At 42.3% G+C, this 20148-nt stretch overlaps 1 protein-coding gene across 1 annotated transcript in view; it reads left to right on the forward strand.

Moving 5' to 3' along the window:
* Positions 1-2342: 2342 nt before the first annotated feature.
* Positions 2343-20148, forward strand: part of myocd (myocardin) — a gene marked incomplete at its 5' end in the record, with an annotated part of 58896 nt that continues 41090 nt past the window's right edge. Inside the window, 1 exon segment of the mRNA XM_084141465.1 lies at positions 2343-2505. Coding sequence (XP_083997591.1) covers positions 2343-2505 — 163 coding nt within the window.

Raw genomic sequence — 20148 nt, forward strand, 5'->3', positions numbered from 1 at the left:
ACATTTTCCGTATTGACTGACCTTCATGTCTTAAAGTAATGATGGACTGTCGTTTCTCTTTGCCTATTTGAGCTGTTCTTGCCATAATATGGACTTGGTCTTTTACCAAATAGGGCTATATTCTGTATACCACCCCTACCTTGTCACAACACAACTGATTGGCTCAAATGCATTAAGAAGGAAATAAATTCCACAAATTAACTTTTAAGAAGGCACACCTGTTAATTGAAATGCATTCAAGGTAATAACCTCATGAAGCTTGTTGAGAGAATGCCAAGAGTGTGCACAGCTGTCAGCAAGGCAAGGGTGGCTACTTTGAAGAATCTCAAATATAAAATATATTTTGATTTGTTTAACACTTTTTTGGTTACTACATGATTCCATATGTGTTATTTCATAGTTTTGATGTCTTCACTATTATTCTACAATGTCGAAAATAGTAAAAAATAAAGAAAAACCCTTGAATGAGTAGGTGTGTCCAAACTTTTGACTGGTACTGTATATCTTTGTTATACAGAATGCTATATTTCCCTTGACAGAGTGATGCTGAATGTAAAAAATGGTTCAACTTACCCACCCCTCTAAAATCCTAAAACCACCTAAAATCTATGGACTGAGGGTATTTCTTTGTGTTTTTTTTGTCGTTTTCATCCTATAGCTGAGCCATGTAGGCCACACAGGACACCAATCCCAGCCATCCCAGCCTTTATTAGGCTGCCACTGTTATATAACATGGCCAGGGTGGGCTTCCTCGGTCGATGGCGATGGGTGGGCTTTCAACCTCCGGCCCATCAGTTAAGACTTCATTAAAGGAGGAGTGCATGAAGGCATTTTTTCTCTGTTCTGCTGCTTTATGGAGGATAATTTACTGTAAGTGTTGTCTTATTTCTGAGGGAAATGCTGGGCTTTGTTATTGTTTCCCCCAAGCTCGTGTTTATGTACCGTACACAAGCCCCCTTTTTGTCTGCTCAACGTACGCTACACATATCTGTGGGACGAGATACTGTATCTGTCGTACCACACAGATAAGTGTGTTTCCAATGGGCTCTCCTCTCCCTCACAGGGCTGTTTGGTCAAGTCTTGGCGAAGGGCTGTGGCGTAATTTTGTAAGGCACTAACTCTGACCTTTAATGCAAACGTTCAGCTATGTGTCAAGAAAATGTGTAATATTATGAATATAACTATAAGCTGTGAAAATATGAATGCTTGTAAAAGTTTATTTGAATCATAGTGCAGTGTTAACAAGTGTGGAAAGGATTTAGTTGGGACTGTTAGTTGAACTTCTAAAGTGTTATTGGCAGAGAAGCCGAACCAAGCATTACACTTTTTTCATTCCTTTCTAATACGTTTTCATTATACATTTACGCTATTGTTTTCTTTTGAACTGATTATTTCATTATTCGAAAGATTTTTCATCGTTTTCACCCTCCGATCTTGGCCTTTACTTACCGAACACTCTAACCAGGCAGACCGGCGGACGTAGCCTAGCTTTTTGATACCTCTGCTATTTTTATGAGGCATCACATATGAGGGAAGGATTGCCCTCTAAGCATCAGAGTGGTTCTCCAAACAGAGCTTATTAAAGAAAACACTGATGTATGTTTGTGGTGGCCTGTGAGGCCTCTCAGTGGACGATGATGTACGGGGCCCAGACAGAGCAGCACAGAAGACTTGGCTAGTCTGCGGACGAGAGTGAGGGGCCTCGTTTTTCACCACGACACGTTGTGGGGGCTCTCAAAGCTCCTGAATCTGGAGAGTGTGGTGTGTTTAATATTTGCACGGAGGGGGAAGAAGGTCTGCTCTTTGTAAATTCTGTAAATGAAGAAGTTGGCCGCTGTGGCGGCGAAGAGGTGGAGGGTGGATGGCAAGAGAAGCAGGACGTGTCCGTGGGCTTAAGCTCTGTAAACAAACAGACGCATGCAGAATGCTGGTTGCTGTGCTGTCTCCAGTCTCAGCAGGCTCAGATGGTTTCTAAACCAACGACAATACAAAACGCTGTAGCGCTGTTGGAACGGCACACACTAACATAAGGGTTTAGAACCACAGGGTTTAGAACCACAGCGTTGTTCAAATGTGAAGGCGTAGATTTCTCGTTGTGTGACGTGCATCTATGGCGTATATTTCTTGTCTTGTGACGTCAGTTGGATTTGAATTGACCAGTTGTTGTTTTTAACCTGGAGTTGACAGACGCTGAGGCAGCAACAATATCCAGCACGGTGGTCTCTTTGATATTATGACATCAGCCTAAGGAGTCGTGACAGGATGTGTCCTCTCTCTCTCTGACAGGGGGACCCCCAGTAAAGGAGTCATCCAGAGGGGAACACAGCATCGCAGTGTGCGACATGAATGCAGTGAAAACTACTGAGCCGTCTGTCCACAGTAAGGAGAACAGGCAAAGTACTGGACACCTAAAGACTAAAGAGGACGATGAGGACCCCCGGGACAGGAAGGACACCAGAAACAACACAACCAGGAAGCATCCCTCAACCAATGGGGGCAAGAATGGTGAGTTTCAATAATATTAGTTATAATTCAAATTAAATTAAAACGTAAACAGGAATAACAATTGTAAGTACTATGTAAAAAGCTTGCCATACTACAAGGTCACTGGTTTGAATGCTAATCCCAGGTATAACCTTAATTTTCCACGTTTAGCTGGCTGTAGACCAATTCACCCGAGATGTTGACAATATCAATGATACTAACGATAGTGATCAGCAGATTGATTGGATTGGCTGAATCAATCACGCAAGATAACAAATCATATCAAGATTCTCGTCAATCTAAGAAATAAAATAATTTAGGTTATTTTATTTTGTAACTTCAAGTTACATACAGGCCTCTTTAAAGTAAATCACTTATATTTTCTACCAACATACATACCAGATAAATAGGTAAGTATGTACGGTGAGTCCCTGCCAAGTTCCTTCCCGCGCCAGATAAAACAGGATTGTTTGAACATTTTATTAAAGCCACCTGATGATTAATCTGCGTTGAAATATCTGTACGCTCTGTTTTTCGACTTCACAGCCCTAATCAAACCAGCTTAAATGCCACTGGCATCACAAGGGTCTGAAGATGAAAGTATTTGAGGAATCCAGTGAAATAAACGTGTATTTTTAGAATGATGTATCCCCTTGGACTCCCTGCGAAACAAATGAAACAACGGTGAGAGAAATACAGCCTCTTCCCACTTCACTCCTCCTCAAGCCCACTCCTCTCCTCTCCTCACTTCTTTTCCATGATGTCATGAGTGGCTAAAAGTAATGGAAGAGACAGACAAACATAAACTGGAATCTCCTCAACTTTTAGCCATTCATTTTCTTCTCCTCTCTCGCCCTTCTTCTTCTTTCAAATCAGTCCTGAGAGAGAGAGTGGAGAAGAAAAAAACAACAGTAAAATGCCTCAGGATCTTGACCATGTCTCCCGGTGCTCTTGCCAAAGACTTGACGACAGAGTCCAAATATAAAGTAAAGATAAGGCTGATTTGGTCATAGTCGCCTTTTTAATTTACGCAACTATGTAATGGTGATACGATAATCCCAATGTCTGCTTTCTAGGGCTCATTGTAAATTAACACTTTGTAAATGTCTGCAGGGAAAATACAGTTAAGAGCTGAAATGTAAGTCCAGTTTTACAGGAGTTAGATCCCAACAAGAAGACGGTTACAGTGACCGTCTAGGATTTTATTGCAGTCCGCAGCCGCCCTCACACCTCTTTAACAGCAACAAGCCGCGGAAACACGCAATACACACCTCCCTCAGCAAGCACCACTGGGACACGCACAGCACTCATGCTCTGTGTGTGTGTGCACATCTGTGTGTGTGTGTTAACATAAACCCAGCAGTGTCTCAAACTTGGCCTCTAGCCAGACAGTTATGTTCTTAGTCGGCATCTAATCATGAGAACTCTCCTGTTCTCTCTCGGGGTGGTGAGGTGAATGAATGCTTCTCACGTGTGATTCTGGCAGTCGGTATAACCTTGTAACTCCTAAACGCAGCATCACATATGACCACCCTAGTCGGTTCAAGTGGAAAAGCACAGCCTGCAATAACTTGATTTAATCAGTGCTATGATTGTGAAGGGGGAAACTTTTAATGTAGACTTTTAATATGTTGTTTAAAGGTCAACATGCAGCATTATTAATTTCAAAGAATGTCTGCCAGGTTTATACATTAAAAATACTTTGAATTGACTTGTTGTATCTTGTATCTTGTTTATATCGTGATTTAGAGTTGAAAAGAGGGCTAGAACTCTTGCCAAGTCATACCACGTCTTTTAAGGTGTTGAAAGAGTCCACAGGATGGCATCATTCACACAAGTTTGGCAACAGATGCCTATACCCTCCCATTGTAGCTCATAGGGCATCTTTCACTGCAATGAAATAACACAGAAATCTGCCTCCTCCACTACTCAGTATGTATGACGTGACTCAGTCAGAGGACTTTATGTCTTAAGTGGTTTCCTCTCCTTGTCTCCTTTCCTCTATTCTGTACTGGCATAAAAGAGCTGGACAGCAAGTTCCTAATGGATCCAGATCCTTATCTTCCAGATCAATGCAGATGAAGGAGAGGAAACATGGAAATGAAGCCACGATTTCACTATTGATATACACCCCAAGTCAGCTGTTTTCATGTAACCCCTTAAATGTCTGATTACCTTCTCAAGAGCAGGTTGATTCAAATGATCGATTACTCCCATCACTTGAGACTTAAAACACTTCAACCAAGAACTGACTTCCTGAAATTTAGATTGAAGAGTCCAATAGTGATATCCTTTTATATATGGGATAGGTATTTCCAGAGTACAAGCCTCATAAACTTGCAATCAAATCTCACTGGCCCCACATCAAAGATCTTGATTGGGTAGCGTTCCGGTTACCGATTTGTAAGGTGGTTCAGTGCGAGTGTAATTCTTCACAGGGTTTTCATGTGAAAACAAACCCACCTGATAGAAATCTGGAAAAAAATACTATTTTCAGTTGTCGAAACGAGGGAGGAGGAGATGAGGAGGAGAGGTCTGAGGGAAAAAGGTTGTTTGGCACGGCTGGGTTCTCCAACACCTGCAGTGGAGAACCATATTGTTTCAATCTGGGTTCCGTGGCATGCCGCACCTTCTTCTCCCTGCATGCCTTGCTTTCATGTGGATTCCATGGTGATTTGGTGAGGATTATTGGTCCACGGATGGGAGATTACACCCATCTGGAGCAGATTGGCCAATGAAGTGTGGAGACGATCACTTGATCACTGGGATAATTGGGATCCTGGGTCGGGTCAGTTAAGTGGACCCACACACCGTTTTCACACTAATGATTTGAGGACTGATTAATGAAATGTCATCATGAGTACATTGATGTTCCCCTCATATCATCCACCCGGTGAATGGCTATGTTGCCAAACAAATGTATGTCTCACGCCAGAGATCTGAAGACAAGGTTACAGCGGTAATACTTCAGTGGAGATGGTAATGTTCTGTTCTAAGCATTTGTTTACTTCTTGGCATGTGCTCTCATCTTACAAAAAGTGCTTTCTACACGATTGCCAAAAGCTATATCTCAGATGTGAAATAAAAACACAATAACAGCTAGGGCCCACCATTTTCTCATTAGGAATGTGTGCCGATGTATTTTCCTCTGCTGTTGTTTTAAGCTCTTAATTCAACCGTGAAATTACTCACATGTTCATTCATCATCGGACCGCCGCTCAGCTCCGAACGGAGAAAGGCTCGAAGACGATGGAGGATTAGTTGATGGATCGAGCATTTCTCTGGGCAAATATTACCTCAGTTCGCAAGACCAGCCGTAAACACATTTATTATTTATTAAACGTGTGGTGAAAATCCCCCTGAATGGGAGAACAGAAAAATAAATAGTTGTATCTGAGCGACATAGGGTATAAAACCTGAGAGGCCAGGAAACACTGTTTGTAGTGCCGACCGACCCTGGGCTGGTTGGTAATTGGTTTCACATTGTGCTTGTATTACAGTAAAACCTTATTGAAACGTGTACTAGCAGGGACCTCTGAGCTCAGCCACATAAATACGGCATCGTTACCTTTGTTGCAAAAATTTTCTGTACTATGCCAAGAGTTCTGCCTGCATGTTGACTGGACATCGATAGTTGACTTTTTGTTGTAAGCTTTAAAATATTTGGCTCCCCCTTCGCCAAGTCTATGCTCACCTAGCTGGAATGTACAGTTGAAGTTGGTTTGCAGCTAATATAAATAAGGGGCACTGACTGCAGTTGTAGTAGAGAGAGAGAAAGAGCGAGAGAGAGAGAGAGAGCAGACCCTCTCTGGAGTAGATTTAACTCTTCGTCATTTATTCCCTCATAATTGACCTTGAGGACACGTCATCATTAGGACACGTACTATGGTTCACTCTGAATGTAGTTTAAGTGGATGAGGTGGCACTAATATAGTGGTGCGTCTGCCCTCGATCTCCAACAGCTAATTAACGACATGAGATGATGTCACAGATTGAATCCTTAACCATGAGTCCCTGTGATGGACCAGCTGCTCTTCTGCCACTCACACCTCTCAAGGAGTCATTCCATTACTGTATGAAGTTCCATTCCATCGAATCAGGATCCATTGAAGAGATGGGCCAGCTAAACTGTACTACTGAAACATGGTCTCTTGGCTGGACTGAAACCAATCTGAATTGTCATATTTTCTGTCATGAATCTAGTACAAACGATTAGCAGTATTGTGTGATAACACAATGCTTGTCTATAGTAATGATTGTCTCTCTGGCTTGATGTGGGCTGAAAAGCAATGTGGATTGTATTTGAGAGTAGAATCTAAATTCGGAGTGAATTAAGAGGTAATTGAAAGCTATTGCTCATCTAAGCCTCTGCCAACAGGAAAGTAGCAATCAGATGGGAATACCATGGATCGAGCTTAGTGGTTTGACAAAATAGGAAATCATGGATTAATGTGGGTGAATTAGGAGAGCAATTGTTGCCTCAAAATCATCTATCACTAGAGGCGGACCTATTAACTTCATTAAAGAAGCTTAAAGGTTACCTGGAATTGATGTTAACTTTGTTGTTTGGTCTGTGTCACACACACACACACACACACACACACACACACAAAGTGAGTAAAGATTTGGGTAGCTTAAGTTCGTAGCATGTAGTCTCAGCGTTATCCATAATCAGTGCGATACGGTATGATTAAATGCCGTTGCGTAAACATTGCCATTGATCTCATCTAAGGCACGGCATGATTATTAATTCATCAGCCCTTCACCAGGAAGATAAAGATAACTGAAATTAAACTCTTTCTCTAGAACCATCGCCTCGCGCTCTGCCGGTAAATATGAGGCCATCACTTCCAGTGTATTCTATTATTAGATATTTACAGTGGCATATTAAACAAAACGCTCAGTCAAGAAAGGCCACAATGACCTGACACTAACCCACAGAGTTATTGTAAAACAAAGAGCTGTGTGCGCCTGCTAGCCTGCCACGGTGCGCTACGCTGCTGGCCCAGCTCTCACATGTGGTTTGGTAGACAGGAGCTAGCGCTTTAAACACAGCAGATTCTTAGGGCAGCGGAGATTAATGGAGAGTTTCTTTTTCCAGGTGTTGTATTGTGGATACAAGAGTTTTAGATGGTGAATTTGACCAAGGAGAGAAATCCTCTCAGTGGAAAGGAAAACAGAAACACAATATACAGCTCTGATCCAGCTAACAGGAGAGGAGGAACGAAAGAGAGCGACCTCATTACACTCTGGGAGAAAGAGACAAAGATATAGAGATCATTCTGAATTCTCAGTTATTGATAATATGTGTGACATTTACAGTGCATTCGGAAAGGATTCAGACCCCTTGACTTTTTTTTAAAAATTTTGTTACGTTACAGCCTTATTCTAAAATTGATTAAATAGTTGTTGTTTTTTACCTCATCAATCTACACACAATACTCTATAATGACAAAGCAAAACTGGTTTTTAGAAATCTTTGCAAATTTATATATAAAAGAAACACAACTGAAATATTATATTTACATAAGTATTCAGACCCTTTACTCAGTACTTTGTTGAAGCACCTTTGGCAGCGATTACAGCCTCGAGTTTTCTTGGGTATGACGCAACAAGCTTGGCACACCTGTATTTGGGGAGTTTCTCCCATTCCTTGCTGTGGAGCCTCTCAAGCTCTTTCAGGTTGGATGGGGAGCGTCGCTGCACAGCTATTTTCAGGTCTCTCCAGAGATGTTCGATCGGGTTCAAGTCCGGGATCTGGCTGGGCCACTCAAGGACCTTCATATACAGTGGGGGAAAAAAGTATTTAGTCAGCCACCAATTGTGCAAGTTCTCCCACTTAAAAAGATGAGAGAGGCCTGTAATTTTCATCATAGGTACACGTCAACTATGACAGACAAAATGAGAAATAAATCCAGAAAATCACATTGTAGGATTTTTAATGAATTTATTTGCAAATTATGGTGGAAAATAAGTATTTGGTCAATAACAAAAGTTTCTCAATACTTTGTTATATACCCTTTGTTGGCAATGACACAGGTCAAACGTTTTCTGTAAGTCTTCACAAGGTTTTCACACACTGTTGCTGGTATTTTGGCCCATTCCTCCATGCAGATCTCCTCTAGAGCAGTGATGTTTTGGGGCTGTCGCTGGGCAACATGGACTTTCAACTCCCTCCAAAGATTTTCTATGGGGTTGAGATCTGGAGACTGGCTAGGCCACTCCAGGACCTTGAAATGCTTCTTACGAAGCCACTCCTTCGTTGCCCGGGCGGTGTGTTTGGGATCATTGTCATGCTGAAAGACCCAGCCACGTTTCATCTTCAATGCCCTTGCTGATGGAAGGAGGTTTTCACTCAAAATCTCACGATACATGGCCCCATTCATTCTTTCCTTTACACGGATCAGTCGTCCTGGTCCCTTTGCAGAAAAACAGCCCCAAAGCATGATGTTTCCACCCCCATGCTTCACAGTAGGTATGGCGTTCTTTGGATGCAACTCAGCATTCTTTGTCCTCCAAACACGACGAGTTGAGTTTTTACCAAAAAGTTATATTTTGGTTTCATCTGACCATATGACATTCTCCCAATCCTCTTCTGGATCATCCAAATGCACTCTAGCAAACTTCAGACGGGCCTGGACATGTACTGGCTTAAGCAGGGGGACACGTCTGGCACTGCAGGATTTGAGTCCCTGGCGGCGTAGTGTGTTACTGATGGTAGGCTTTGTTACTTTGGTCCCAGCTCTCTGCAGGTCATTCACTAGGTCCCCCCGTGTGGTTCTGGGATTTTTGCTCACCGTTCTTGTGATCATTTTGACCCCACGGGGTGAGATCTTGCGTGGAGCCCCAGATCGAGGGAGATTATCAGTGGTCTTGTATGTCTTCCATTTCCTAATAATTGCTCCCACAGTTGATTTCTTCAAACCAAGCTGCTTACCTATTGCAGATTCAGTCTTCCCAGCCTGGTGCAGGTCTACAATTTTGTTTTCGGGTGTCCTTTGACAGCTCTTTGGTCTTGGCCATAGTGGAGTTTGGAGTGTGACTGTTTGAGGTTGTGGACAGGTGTCTTTTATACTGATAACAAGTTCAAACAGGTGCCATTAATACAGGTAACGAGTGGAGGACAGAGGAGCCTCTTAAAGAAGAAGTTACAGGTCTGTGAGAGCCAGAAATCTTGCTTGTTTGTAGGTGACCAAATACTTATTTTCCACCATAATTTGCAAATAAATTCATAAAAAATCCTACAATGTGATTTTCTGGATTTTTTTTCTCAATTTGTCTGTCATAGTTGACGTGTACCTATGATGAAAATTACAGGCCTCTCTCATCTTTTTAAGTGGGAGAACTTGCACAATTGGTGGCTGACTAAATACTTTTTTCCCCCACTGTACTTGTCCTGAAGCCACTCCGGCATTGTCTTGGCTGTGTGCTTAGGGTTGTTGTCCTGTTGCAAGGTGAACCTTTTCCCCAGTCTGAGGTCCTGAGCGCTCTGGAGCAGGTTTTCATCAAGGATCTCTCTGTACTTTGCTCCGTTCATCTTTCTCTCGATCCTGACTAGTCTCCCAGTCCCTACCACTGAAAAACATCCACACAGCATGATGCTGCCACCACCATGCTTCACCGTACGTATGGTGACAGGTTTCCTCCAGACGTGATGCTTGGCATTCAGGCCAAAGAGTTCAATCTTGGTTTCATCAGACCAGAGAATCTTGTTTCTCATGGTCTGAGAGTCCTTTAGGTGCCTTTTGCCAAACTCCAAGCGGGCTGTCATGTGCCTTTTACTGAGGAGTGGCTTCCGGCTGGCCACTTTACCATAAGGCCTGATTGGTGGAGTGCTGCAGAGATGGTTGTCCTTCTGGAAGGTTCTCCCATCTCCACAGAGGAACTCTGGAGCTCTGTCAGAGTGACCATTGGGTTCTTGGTCACCACCCTGACCAAGGCCCTTCTCCCCTGATTGCTCAGTTTGGCCGGGCGGCTAGCTCTAGGAAGAGTCTTGGTGGTTCCAAACTTCTTCCATTTAAGAATGATGGAGGACACTGTGTTCTTGGGGACCTTCAATGCTTCAGAAACATTTTTGTACCCTTCCCCAGATCTGTGCCTCGACACAATCCTGTCTCGGAGCTCTATAGACAATTCCTTCGACCTCATGGCTTGGGTTTTGCTCTGACATGCACTGTCAACTGTGGGACCTTATATAGACAGTCTCATAGCAAAGGGTCTGAATACTTATGTAAATAAGGTATTTCTGTTTTGTATTTTTAACCCTAGGATGCATAGTAAACATGACACCCCAAGAATGCATATGCCGGGTCAAAATGACCCGATAATGTAATATGTGTTTTATTTATATGGGTCTAAAATATTATCAATTTTGTGGAACATAATTATTTTGAGTGATGATTTGTTTGAAATGTTTTTAGTCGCTCTTCAACAGTTTGATACACATTTCAATGATAACATATTATGAAAATTCATGACGGCTATTGAAATTATTAGCATAGTTTTCTTACAATCAATGTTACAGTCAAAGTTTCACATTCAACCTTTTAGTGTGAAGAACAAAATAAAACCACCTTAAACGTCTTTTATAATATTTCAAAACATTTATTTGAAAATCCAAAGTTCATCATCAATATAAACGACAACACTAACAATTCCCTTCAGTAAGACCCCTTTTTACTCAGTCTATTTGACTGGTTTTCACTCTCCTCAGAGGAGGAGTCCGCTCCATCTGTAGAATCATCTAGGATAGCTGGACTACCAGGTGCATCCACAACTCCAACTTGACCAACAGGCACATAGTCTGTGTCATCTGAATTGGATGACACCAATGGATTAATGAACATTAAAAACAAGATATTTAATACATACTTTATTAATTACATTTATTTTATTGTTGTAGCAAAAAGAAAGGTAAGGTTGATGAGTGCACAGCAGTGAATTCCATAGGAAATGCATACGGGTCATATTTGACCCACATATGAAAACTTGGCGTAGTGATGCAAAAACTATTTTTACTTAAAATAAGAAATTAAAAAACAAAACTAGGATGTTAGAACATTAAAGACACATTATTTAAGGAACTCCTGGAATATTAGATGTTTACATTTTGAGGGGGGATCAATACAGCAAAAAAAAACAACATTAGGCCGGGTCATTTTGACCCGGCATATGCATCCTAGTGTTAATAAATTAGCAAAAATGTCTAAAAACCTGTTTTTGCTTTGTCATTATGGGGTATTGTGTGTAGATTGATGAGGACATTTTTTAATTTAATCCATTTTAGAATAAGGCTGTAACGTTAAAAATTTGGAAAAATACACTGTATATGGGGGATACAACCATACCAGCTCTGCAGATTTTGCTGTGAAGAGACAATCGTTAAATCATTTGTTTTGGTATTGTCCATATGTAGCTTGTTTTTTGTCGCAGGTTCAGGAATGGCTGAAAAATTTCAACATTTAAAACCTGTTTTTGCTTTGTAATTATGGGGTATTGTGTGTAGATTGATGAGGAAAAAAATGTATTTAATCCATTTTACAATAAGGCTGTAACATAACAAAATGAGGAAAAAGTCAAGGGGTCTGGATACTTTCCGAATGCACTGTATGTGAATGGGATGAATGCTGTATGAGGAAGTTCTCAGATGAAATTGATTGCATCTTCTGTCTGTTTTAGATGTGGGGCTTCATTCTTCACTGTTTCTAAAGCTTTTCTCTGCCATACAAGCCTGATAAAGATGTTGGAATGATAGAGAGGTACACCTGCTAAAACCAAAGATACAGAGAAAACCAGAGGAGAATATAAACATCTTTGTGGTACCAACTATGTAACAAAGGTACACAATCAGACTATTAATAAAGGGTAGAGGGATGGAGTCGGGTTGCATGCAAGGTGAAATCATTCTCAGTAACATTCCTCCCTCTCCACTCCCCACTCCCAAATCATCCTCATGTGTTGCAAATAACAAAAGAAGAATTCATTTTACAGTTTTACTAGTCAGCAACCCAGGTATGTATTAGTCAAAATAGGGGGAAAGTTAGAACCATATGTTAATTTGAATGGGAAAGCACATGGTTGTGATTATAGACATGCTGTGGATGATAGGAGTGCAAACAGAGACCAGGCCCGAGACAGCCCGGTACCCTGGACAATGATGAGTAAATCAAAACAATTATAGGGTATAAAGAACTCATATCAACAAGCAGGCCAACAAACACAAAATGGAGTCGCCAGGTCCCACATGCCTCCTTTTGAAGCACTTTGAAGCAATGTGATTTGTGTGGTAGACAGCAACACAGACTCTCAACATCAAGGCACTTTATTAATCTATAAAAAAGTAATATAATCTGTTTTATGATTTCCCTCCCAGCATGAAGGCATGTATGCCTCAGAACCTTCTCACCTGTCCTGGGGACCTAACATAGTCAGTGAGGCGGGCGGAACGCACAACAAGGTTTCCATTTGATTTTCAGGCAACCAAACCTCAACAGGTGTTTGGAATAAGACTTACTGCGGTTAGATAAGTCTGGAAATTGTTCTTCCAAAAATGAAGTTTTAAAAGCTTGATTGTGTTTAATAGAAAGATATCCCAGTTTTGCTCCTTACCTCTATTCTCTTGATGTAGTTGCAAACTCAAGAAAGACCATAATGGAGTGCTTCACTTGTAAAAAAAAAACTAACACAACACAAAGTGCTTTGGGAGACAATTGAGTGAAATGTCGAAGCCATCTATTACCTCCCACAAATCAAATCAAATTGTATTTGTGACATGCGCCGAATACAACAGGTGTAGACCTTACCGTGAAATGCTTACTTACAAGCCCTTAACCAACGATGCAGTTCAAGAGGTAAGAAAATATTTACTAAATAAACTAAAGTAAAAAAAAAAAAAAAAAAGTAACACAATAGAATAACAATAACAAGGCTATATACAGGGGGTACCGGTACCGAGTCAGTGTGCGGGGGTACAGGTTAGTCGAGGTCATGTGAATAAACGATAGACCCAAAGTGTGGTTCACCTGCAGAGACAGTAGAATGAACCAGTGCAGTGGTTGGTAGGCCTACACACCCAGTCAGTCCAATAGACCCAGCCTCCTCGTCTGGTTATGGATGTGGTCTTCATTAAAGTGGAGAGCAGAGAATCCATCACATGCTGCCTCAGATGTCTCCTCCTGAAAGCTGTCTATCCCATAGGCCAAACAAAACACAGCAGAGAGGCTGCAAGGCTCGTATTTTTAAAGGTTTCAGCTGACATACCAGCCGCTTGACTATGGGAATTGGCTAGAGCAAAAACAACAGAATACCAACTCATATTGAGATTTTGGTCGGCCCGAGCCATTACTTTGGAGATCCTATCAGTGAAGCATGCAGCTGACTGTTCATCACAGGTCAAAAACGGCTGCAATTAAATCTTTGGGAAGACTCTGGTACTTCGATAATATGTCTTTATTTATTTTACATTGTCCATCATCTCCAACACACCTGAGTGGAATTTTCATTAAAATTGAAGAAGAGTTTAAGAAGGATTTGGGTTTTGGGTCGAAGGTTTGCTTTTGTTTTATATGGACCACTGTCTTGTGATATTGAACTGTTTGCAAGTGGGCATTCCAATGAAATTAGGAGTAGGAGGGTAGGAGTGAGGAAGAAACTGTTTGCGAATTATCATCTTAGCTGCATGCGATACAGTACATCAAAACAGAAATGTAGACCCACTGCACTGAAGGCAGTTCAATGAACCAAGCTTGCTTGATGAGCAATTTTGGCTGACACCTGAGGACTTGTTCTCTCTCTTCCTGTCACACAGGAATTGAACATCTCGTATTCTTGAATTTTTCTTATCTTCCTCCCCATTCATCTCTCTGGTCCAGAAACCAACTGAATATCTTATTATCTATCTCCTCTACACTCACGTCTCCTGTCAGCGTAGAGTTTGACCAGCATCCTGACAGGTGACCTCTGACCTGTCGTGTTCAGCCAATAGCAGATGTTTCCAGCAGGACATTCCAGGCCAGGCCAGGCAGCGATCCCTCCAGGCAGGCGATGTGTGTTCCCCTCCAAAACAGACAGGGGTGATAAGAACCTCCACGCTGCTCAATGTTCCACCTAAATACACAGCGAAGCCCTACAACACAAGGTCACATACACACGGACGCGCGCGTGCACACACACACACAAACACACCACCTCACTCACAAGTCTGTCTCTCAGTGTACACTACAACCTCTCCCACACTGAAAACCACCCATGTTTTAATTAGATTTCACTGTGCTGGACACAACTCAATATTTACTAAGAATACGGCAGACTGGCTTTGGTATTTGTAATATGAATAAATTACGTTTTGGCATACCAGTACATTGGGCCAAGCTGATGAGATGGTTTTTCTTCACCTGGAAATGGAACATTCTATTTTGTACAATGGGCCCTGGAAATGGTATGGCACTATGTGTGTTTAACCTCTTGTCACAGTGGTGGGCCTGGTTTGACTGTTGCACCCAGGCGGTAGATTTCCCCTGGAAGTCAAGAGGTGAAAACACTCTCCCAGCGCAAGCTGTATGTTATCTCTTCTGCTAATGGCTCCATTACTAAAACAGACACATTCACACAGATAACAACTTGCGTCTCTGATTCTGTCTCACTAATCCAGTATCTTTTACTCCTCTTATAAATCACTTGCTGTCTGATTCCAAGTCAGAGTCGGTAGATAAAGTTGATGTGAAGTGCTACCTCGGCCAAGACAGGGTCTCGAGAGACATTTCTTTAACTGTCAAGTTTTCAGTCGGCCAGACTGACACGCACGGACATACACACACACACAGCAGTCAGTTAGCAGGTCTGTGTGAAGTATGCTGTTAGTGAATGGCCTCCTTGTCAACACTGTGGCTAGGTGTACCCCACCAGAGACTGAAAAACAGACAACATGGCTGTCAAATCAGTCAGTCAGTCAGAGGGGTAATCAGGGAGTCTCTCCCCCAGGAGCCTCCTCAGACAGCTGACACCTGCCAGGGGCTTATCAGAGAGGGGCTGGAGAGTGTGTGTTTGGGGGTTGGGTTGTGTATTGTGTGTGGCATTCATTGGACTACCAGTGGGATGTCTGATCTACTGTATTGTAGGCCTTTTGGGAAGGTAACAGTCCTTTTTTAATCTATTTAGCCTATTTGGTTAATTCAGGCAGCCTAGTGTGTAATGATGACCTGAAATGTAAGCTTGTCCCTAGAACATCATTAGTCTATGCTCTAGCCTGAACTTTGGTTGTTGTTTCATCCCCCTTTCCCCTCCTCCTCTTTCCCCTCTTCCCCCTGCTCCTCCCTCCTTCCCATGTGGCGTCTGTAAGTCCTCTGGTTTCTGATCATGGCTTTGGTCCACTGCTCAGCCGACAGGCGTCCAGTAATATCATCCCTCACCCTGGCGGTGGGAGGAGAGGGAGACAGTGTGACACCGCTGGTCGTGGTGACACACTACACTATCTCACCCCACACGGCCCGCATTGTGAGTCAGATCTGAGCACGGCTATGGGATTGTGTGTGTGTGATCCGTTGAGCTAATGGAATATATGTGTGTGATCAGATGAGCGCAGAGTTTAGGGAAGGTGTGTGTCTGATCTCGGAGCAACTGTTACATGCTTTGTTCTGCGGTGGGGCCTCTTTTGTCTTACTGCATGACGTCTCTATAGACCTAAGTACATTACATGTACAGTTGAAGTCGGAAGTTTACATACACCTTAGACAAATACATTTAAACGTTTTTCACAATTCCTGACATTTAATCCTAGTAGAAATTCCCTGTCTTAGGCCAGTCAGGATCACCACTTTATTTTAAGAATGTGAAATGTCAGAATAATAGCAGAGAGAATGATTTATTTCAGCTTTTATTTCTTTCATCACATTCCCAGTGGGTCAGAAGTTTACATACACTCAATTAGTATTTGGTAGCATTACCTTTAAATTGTTTAACTTGGGTCAAACGTTTGGGAAAGCCTTCCACAAGCTTCCCACAGAGCTGGTGTAACTGAGTAAGGTTTGTAGGCCTCCTTGCTCGCACATGCTTTTTCAGTACTGCCCACAACTTTTCTATAGGATTGAGGTCAGGGCTTTGTGACGGCCACTCCAATACCTTGACTTTGTTGTCCTTAAGCCATTTTGCCACAACTTTGGAAGTATGCTTGGGGTCATTGTCCATTTGGAAGACCCATTTGCGACCAAGCTTTAACTTCCTGACTGATGCCTTGAGATGTTGCTTCAATATATCCACATAATTTTCCTTCCTCATGATGCCATCTATGTTGTGAAGTGAACCAGTCCCTCCTGCAGCAAAGCACCCCCAGAGCATGATGCTGCCACCCCCGTGCATCACGGTTGGGATGGTGTTCTTCGGCTTGCCACTTCCCCCTTTTTCCTCCAAACATAACGATGGTCATTATGGCCAAACAGTTCTATTTTTGTTTCATCAGACCAGAGGACATTTCTCCATGGCGGTTTTGGAGCAGTGGCTTCTTCCTTTCTGAGCGGCCTTTCAGGTTATGTCGATATAGGACTCGTTTTACTGTGGATATAGATACTTTTGTACCTGTTTCCTCCAGCATCTTCACAAGGTCCTTTGCTGTTGTTCTGGGATTGATTTGTACTTTTCGTACCAAAGGACGTTCATCTCTAGGAGACAGAACGCGTCTCCTTCCTGAGCCGTATGACGGCTGCATGGTCCCATGGTGTTTATACTTGCGTACTATTGTTTGTACAGATGAACGTGGTACCTTCAGGCGTTTGGAAATTGCTCCCAAGGATGAACCAGACTTGTGGAGGTCTACAATTGTTTTTCTGAGGTCTTGGCTGATTTATTTTGATTTTCCCATGATCTTAAGCAGAGGCACTGAGTTTGAAGGTAGGCCTTGAAATACATCCACAGGTACACCTCCAATTGACTCAAATGATGTCAATTAGCCTATCAGAAGCTTCTAAAGCCATGACATCATTTTCTGGAATTTTACAAGCTGTTTAAAGGCACAGTCAACTGAGTGTATGTAAACGTCTGATCCACTGGAATTGTGATACAGTGAATTATAAGTGAAATAATCTGTCTGTAAACAATTGTTGGAAAAATTACTTGTGTCATGCACAAAGTAGATGTCCTAACCGACTTGCAAAAACGATAGTTTGTTAACAAGAAATGTGTGAAGTGGTTGAAAAACGAGTTTTAATGACTCCAACCTAAGTGTATGTAAACTTCCGACTTCAACTGTATACCTAAGCGTTTAGGAGCTGTTTTAGAGTAGAATGCCTAAATGTAAATAATTAATCCATTAATTATAATTTTTCATGTTAACCTCTACATACTTACTGGGTAACTGGTCCTGAATCTGGTCCCAAAGGCAGAATGCCTCCTGGACATGGATACTGTCAATGCCACTGAGGTCAAAACCAACATTTACGCTGTGGTTCATAATCTGAATCTCCGAGTACACATAATCAGCTTCAGTTTATCCAATTACCTTCAAATAACACGGTAATGCGAGTTTCCGAAACCACGCTGGCAAGAGAAGTGTGCAGAGGTTAATACAGTTACTGCTTCTTTTGTGAGGACGTGTGTGTGTGTGTGTGTCTGTGCGTGCGAGCATGCGCATTGGAGTTGAGAGCTATTACAGTTTTTTCACGACCCTCAAACAACAGTTGATCAGAACCCACACTCTAAAAAATGCTGGGTTGTTTGGTTGACCCAACTGCTGGGTTGCAGGTGTTGGGTCACTTAGTTGGGTTGTTTTCTTTAAAAAGAGCAAGGTTGGGTTGTTAATGCTGGGTTATTGGTGCTGGGTTATTGAGATATCCCATTGTTGGATAGATACCACTTTATTATAATATGTAATACATAATCTTAAAATTCTAGAAGAAAAATAAAGAAAAATGCAATTTGCAGTATGGAAACTTAACATGATGAACAGGAATGACATTTACTCTCACGGGTAGCAAATAAGAGCTATCTGAAAGCCATGCCCCTAATAAGCCACACCTCCTGAAAATAACCTAAGGAGTTTGTTCAAAACCCAGCATGGAAACAAAGAACACCCAACTAATGGTTAAATTAACCCATGTTTGGGGAATCCCAACAACCCAACATGTTGGGTTATTCATGCAACCCAACTGGCTGGGTCAAAATAATGTTCTGTCCAATATTTACCCAGCGCTGGGTTACCAAAGAACACAAATTGTTTTTTTTTAAACCAGCATTTTTTAAAGTGCAGTGACTGTCCCCTGGGAGGTAAAAGCAAGCATGACTCTGTAGCTGTTGGTCCTCCTTTGTTGTTTCAGGTTTTGGAATCAGGAGAGAAAGAGAGGTTTGTTTGACCATATTACCTATCGCAGGAAAAATAATAAAAACGCAATGTACCAAATCAATCGGGCAGCGTGACGATAGTGTAATTTCTTACTGACAACTTGCATAAGTCAAGCCTCTCAACATCCTGAGGAACAGAGACAGAACATGGAGCTGTGTGTTTAGTTTGAATGCAAAATGGCAGAAGGTGTCATTCCTGATGAATGCCTTAGAGTGAAGATAAGAACACACACATGCAGGTGCACACAGGCACGCATACACAGACAGAGACACACACACACCCTTCCAAACCTATTAATAAGTGTGTGTGTGTCCTGAGGGGTCAAGTGGAATCCGTTCCAACAGATAACAGTGATCGACTCAGGGAGCTGTCTGTGGCCCGTGGCTGCCATATTCCTGCATTGGTTTTCTGGCAAAACCAGGATGGAGATTAACCTCCCCCCTAGATGCTGATTTTGGGTCAGTTTCGCTGTTGTCGGTTTAATGGCTCTGGGGGGGTAAGCTGATCCTAGATCTGTGCCTTAGGGTATATTTTAACTACATCGATCTGTCAAAGAAGCATAATCAGCAACCTTAAGCACAGGTCTAGGATCAGGTTACCCCGACTGTCAATCAAAACCTTAACTATTAGGCGAATGTGAAGATCTGACCCTGAATCAGAAGTTAGTGGGGGCTTCTCCTTCTCTATACTGATGTGTACGTCTACCAACAATAACATGGCCCTGGTCTCTGTTCATTGAGTGAGAGAATGTCCCGGTTGACAGCTCATTTCAGCCAGGCCGTTTGGAAGTGTTGGACTCGCTCAGGAGACACGGAAAAACAAATCCACTACATGACCAAAAGTATGTGGACACCAGCTCGTCAAACATCTCATTCCAAAATCATGGGCATTAATATGGAGTTGGTCCCCCATTTTCTGCTGTAACAGCCTCCACTCTTCTGGGAAAGCTTTCCACTAGATGTTGGAACATTGCTGCGGGGACTTGCTTCCATTCAGCCACAAGAGCATTAGTGAGGTGGGCACTGATGTTGGGCAATTAGGCCTGGCTCGCAGTTGGCGTTGCAATTCTTCCTGAAGGTGTTTGATGGGGTTGAGGTCAGGGCTCTGTGCAGGGCAGTCAAGTTCTTCCACACTGATCTCGACAAACCATTTTTGTATGGACCTCGCTTTGTGCACAGGGGCATTGTCATGCTAAAACAGGAAAGATCCTTCCCCAAACTGTTGCCACAAAGTTGGAAGCACAGAATCGTTTAGAATATCATTGTATGCTGTAGTGTTAAGATTTCCCTTCACTGGATCTAAAAAACAGCCCCAGACCATTATTCCTCCTCCACCAA

Source organism: Coregonus lavaretus, assembly GCF_964263955.1.
Source record: "Coregonus lavaretus genome assembly, chromosome: 25".
Taxonomy (NCBI): Eukaryota; Metazoa; Chordata; class Actinopteri; order Salmoniformes; family Salmonidae; genus Coregonus; species Coregonus lavaretus.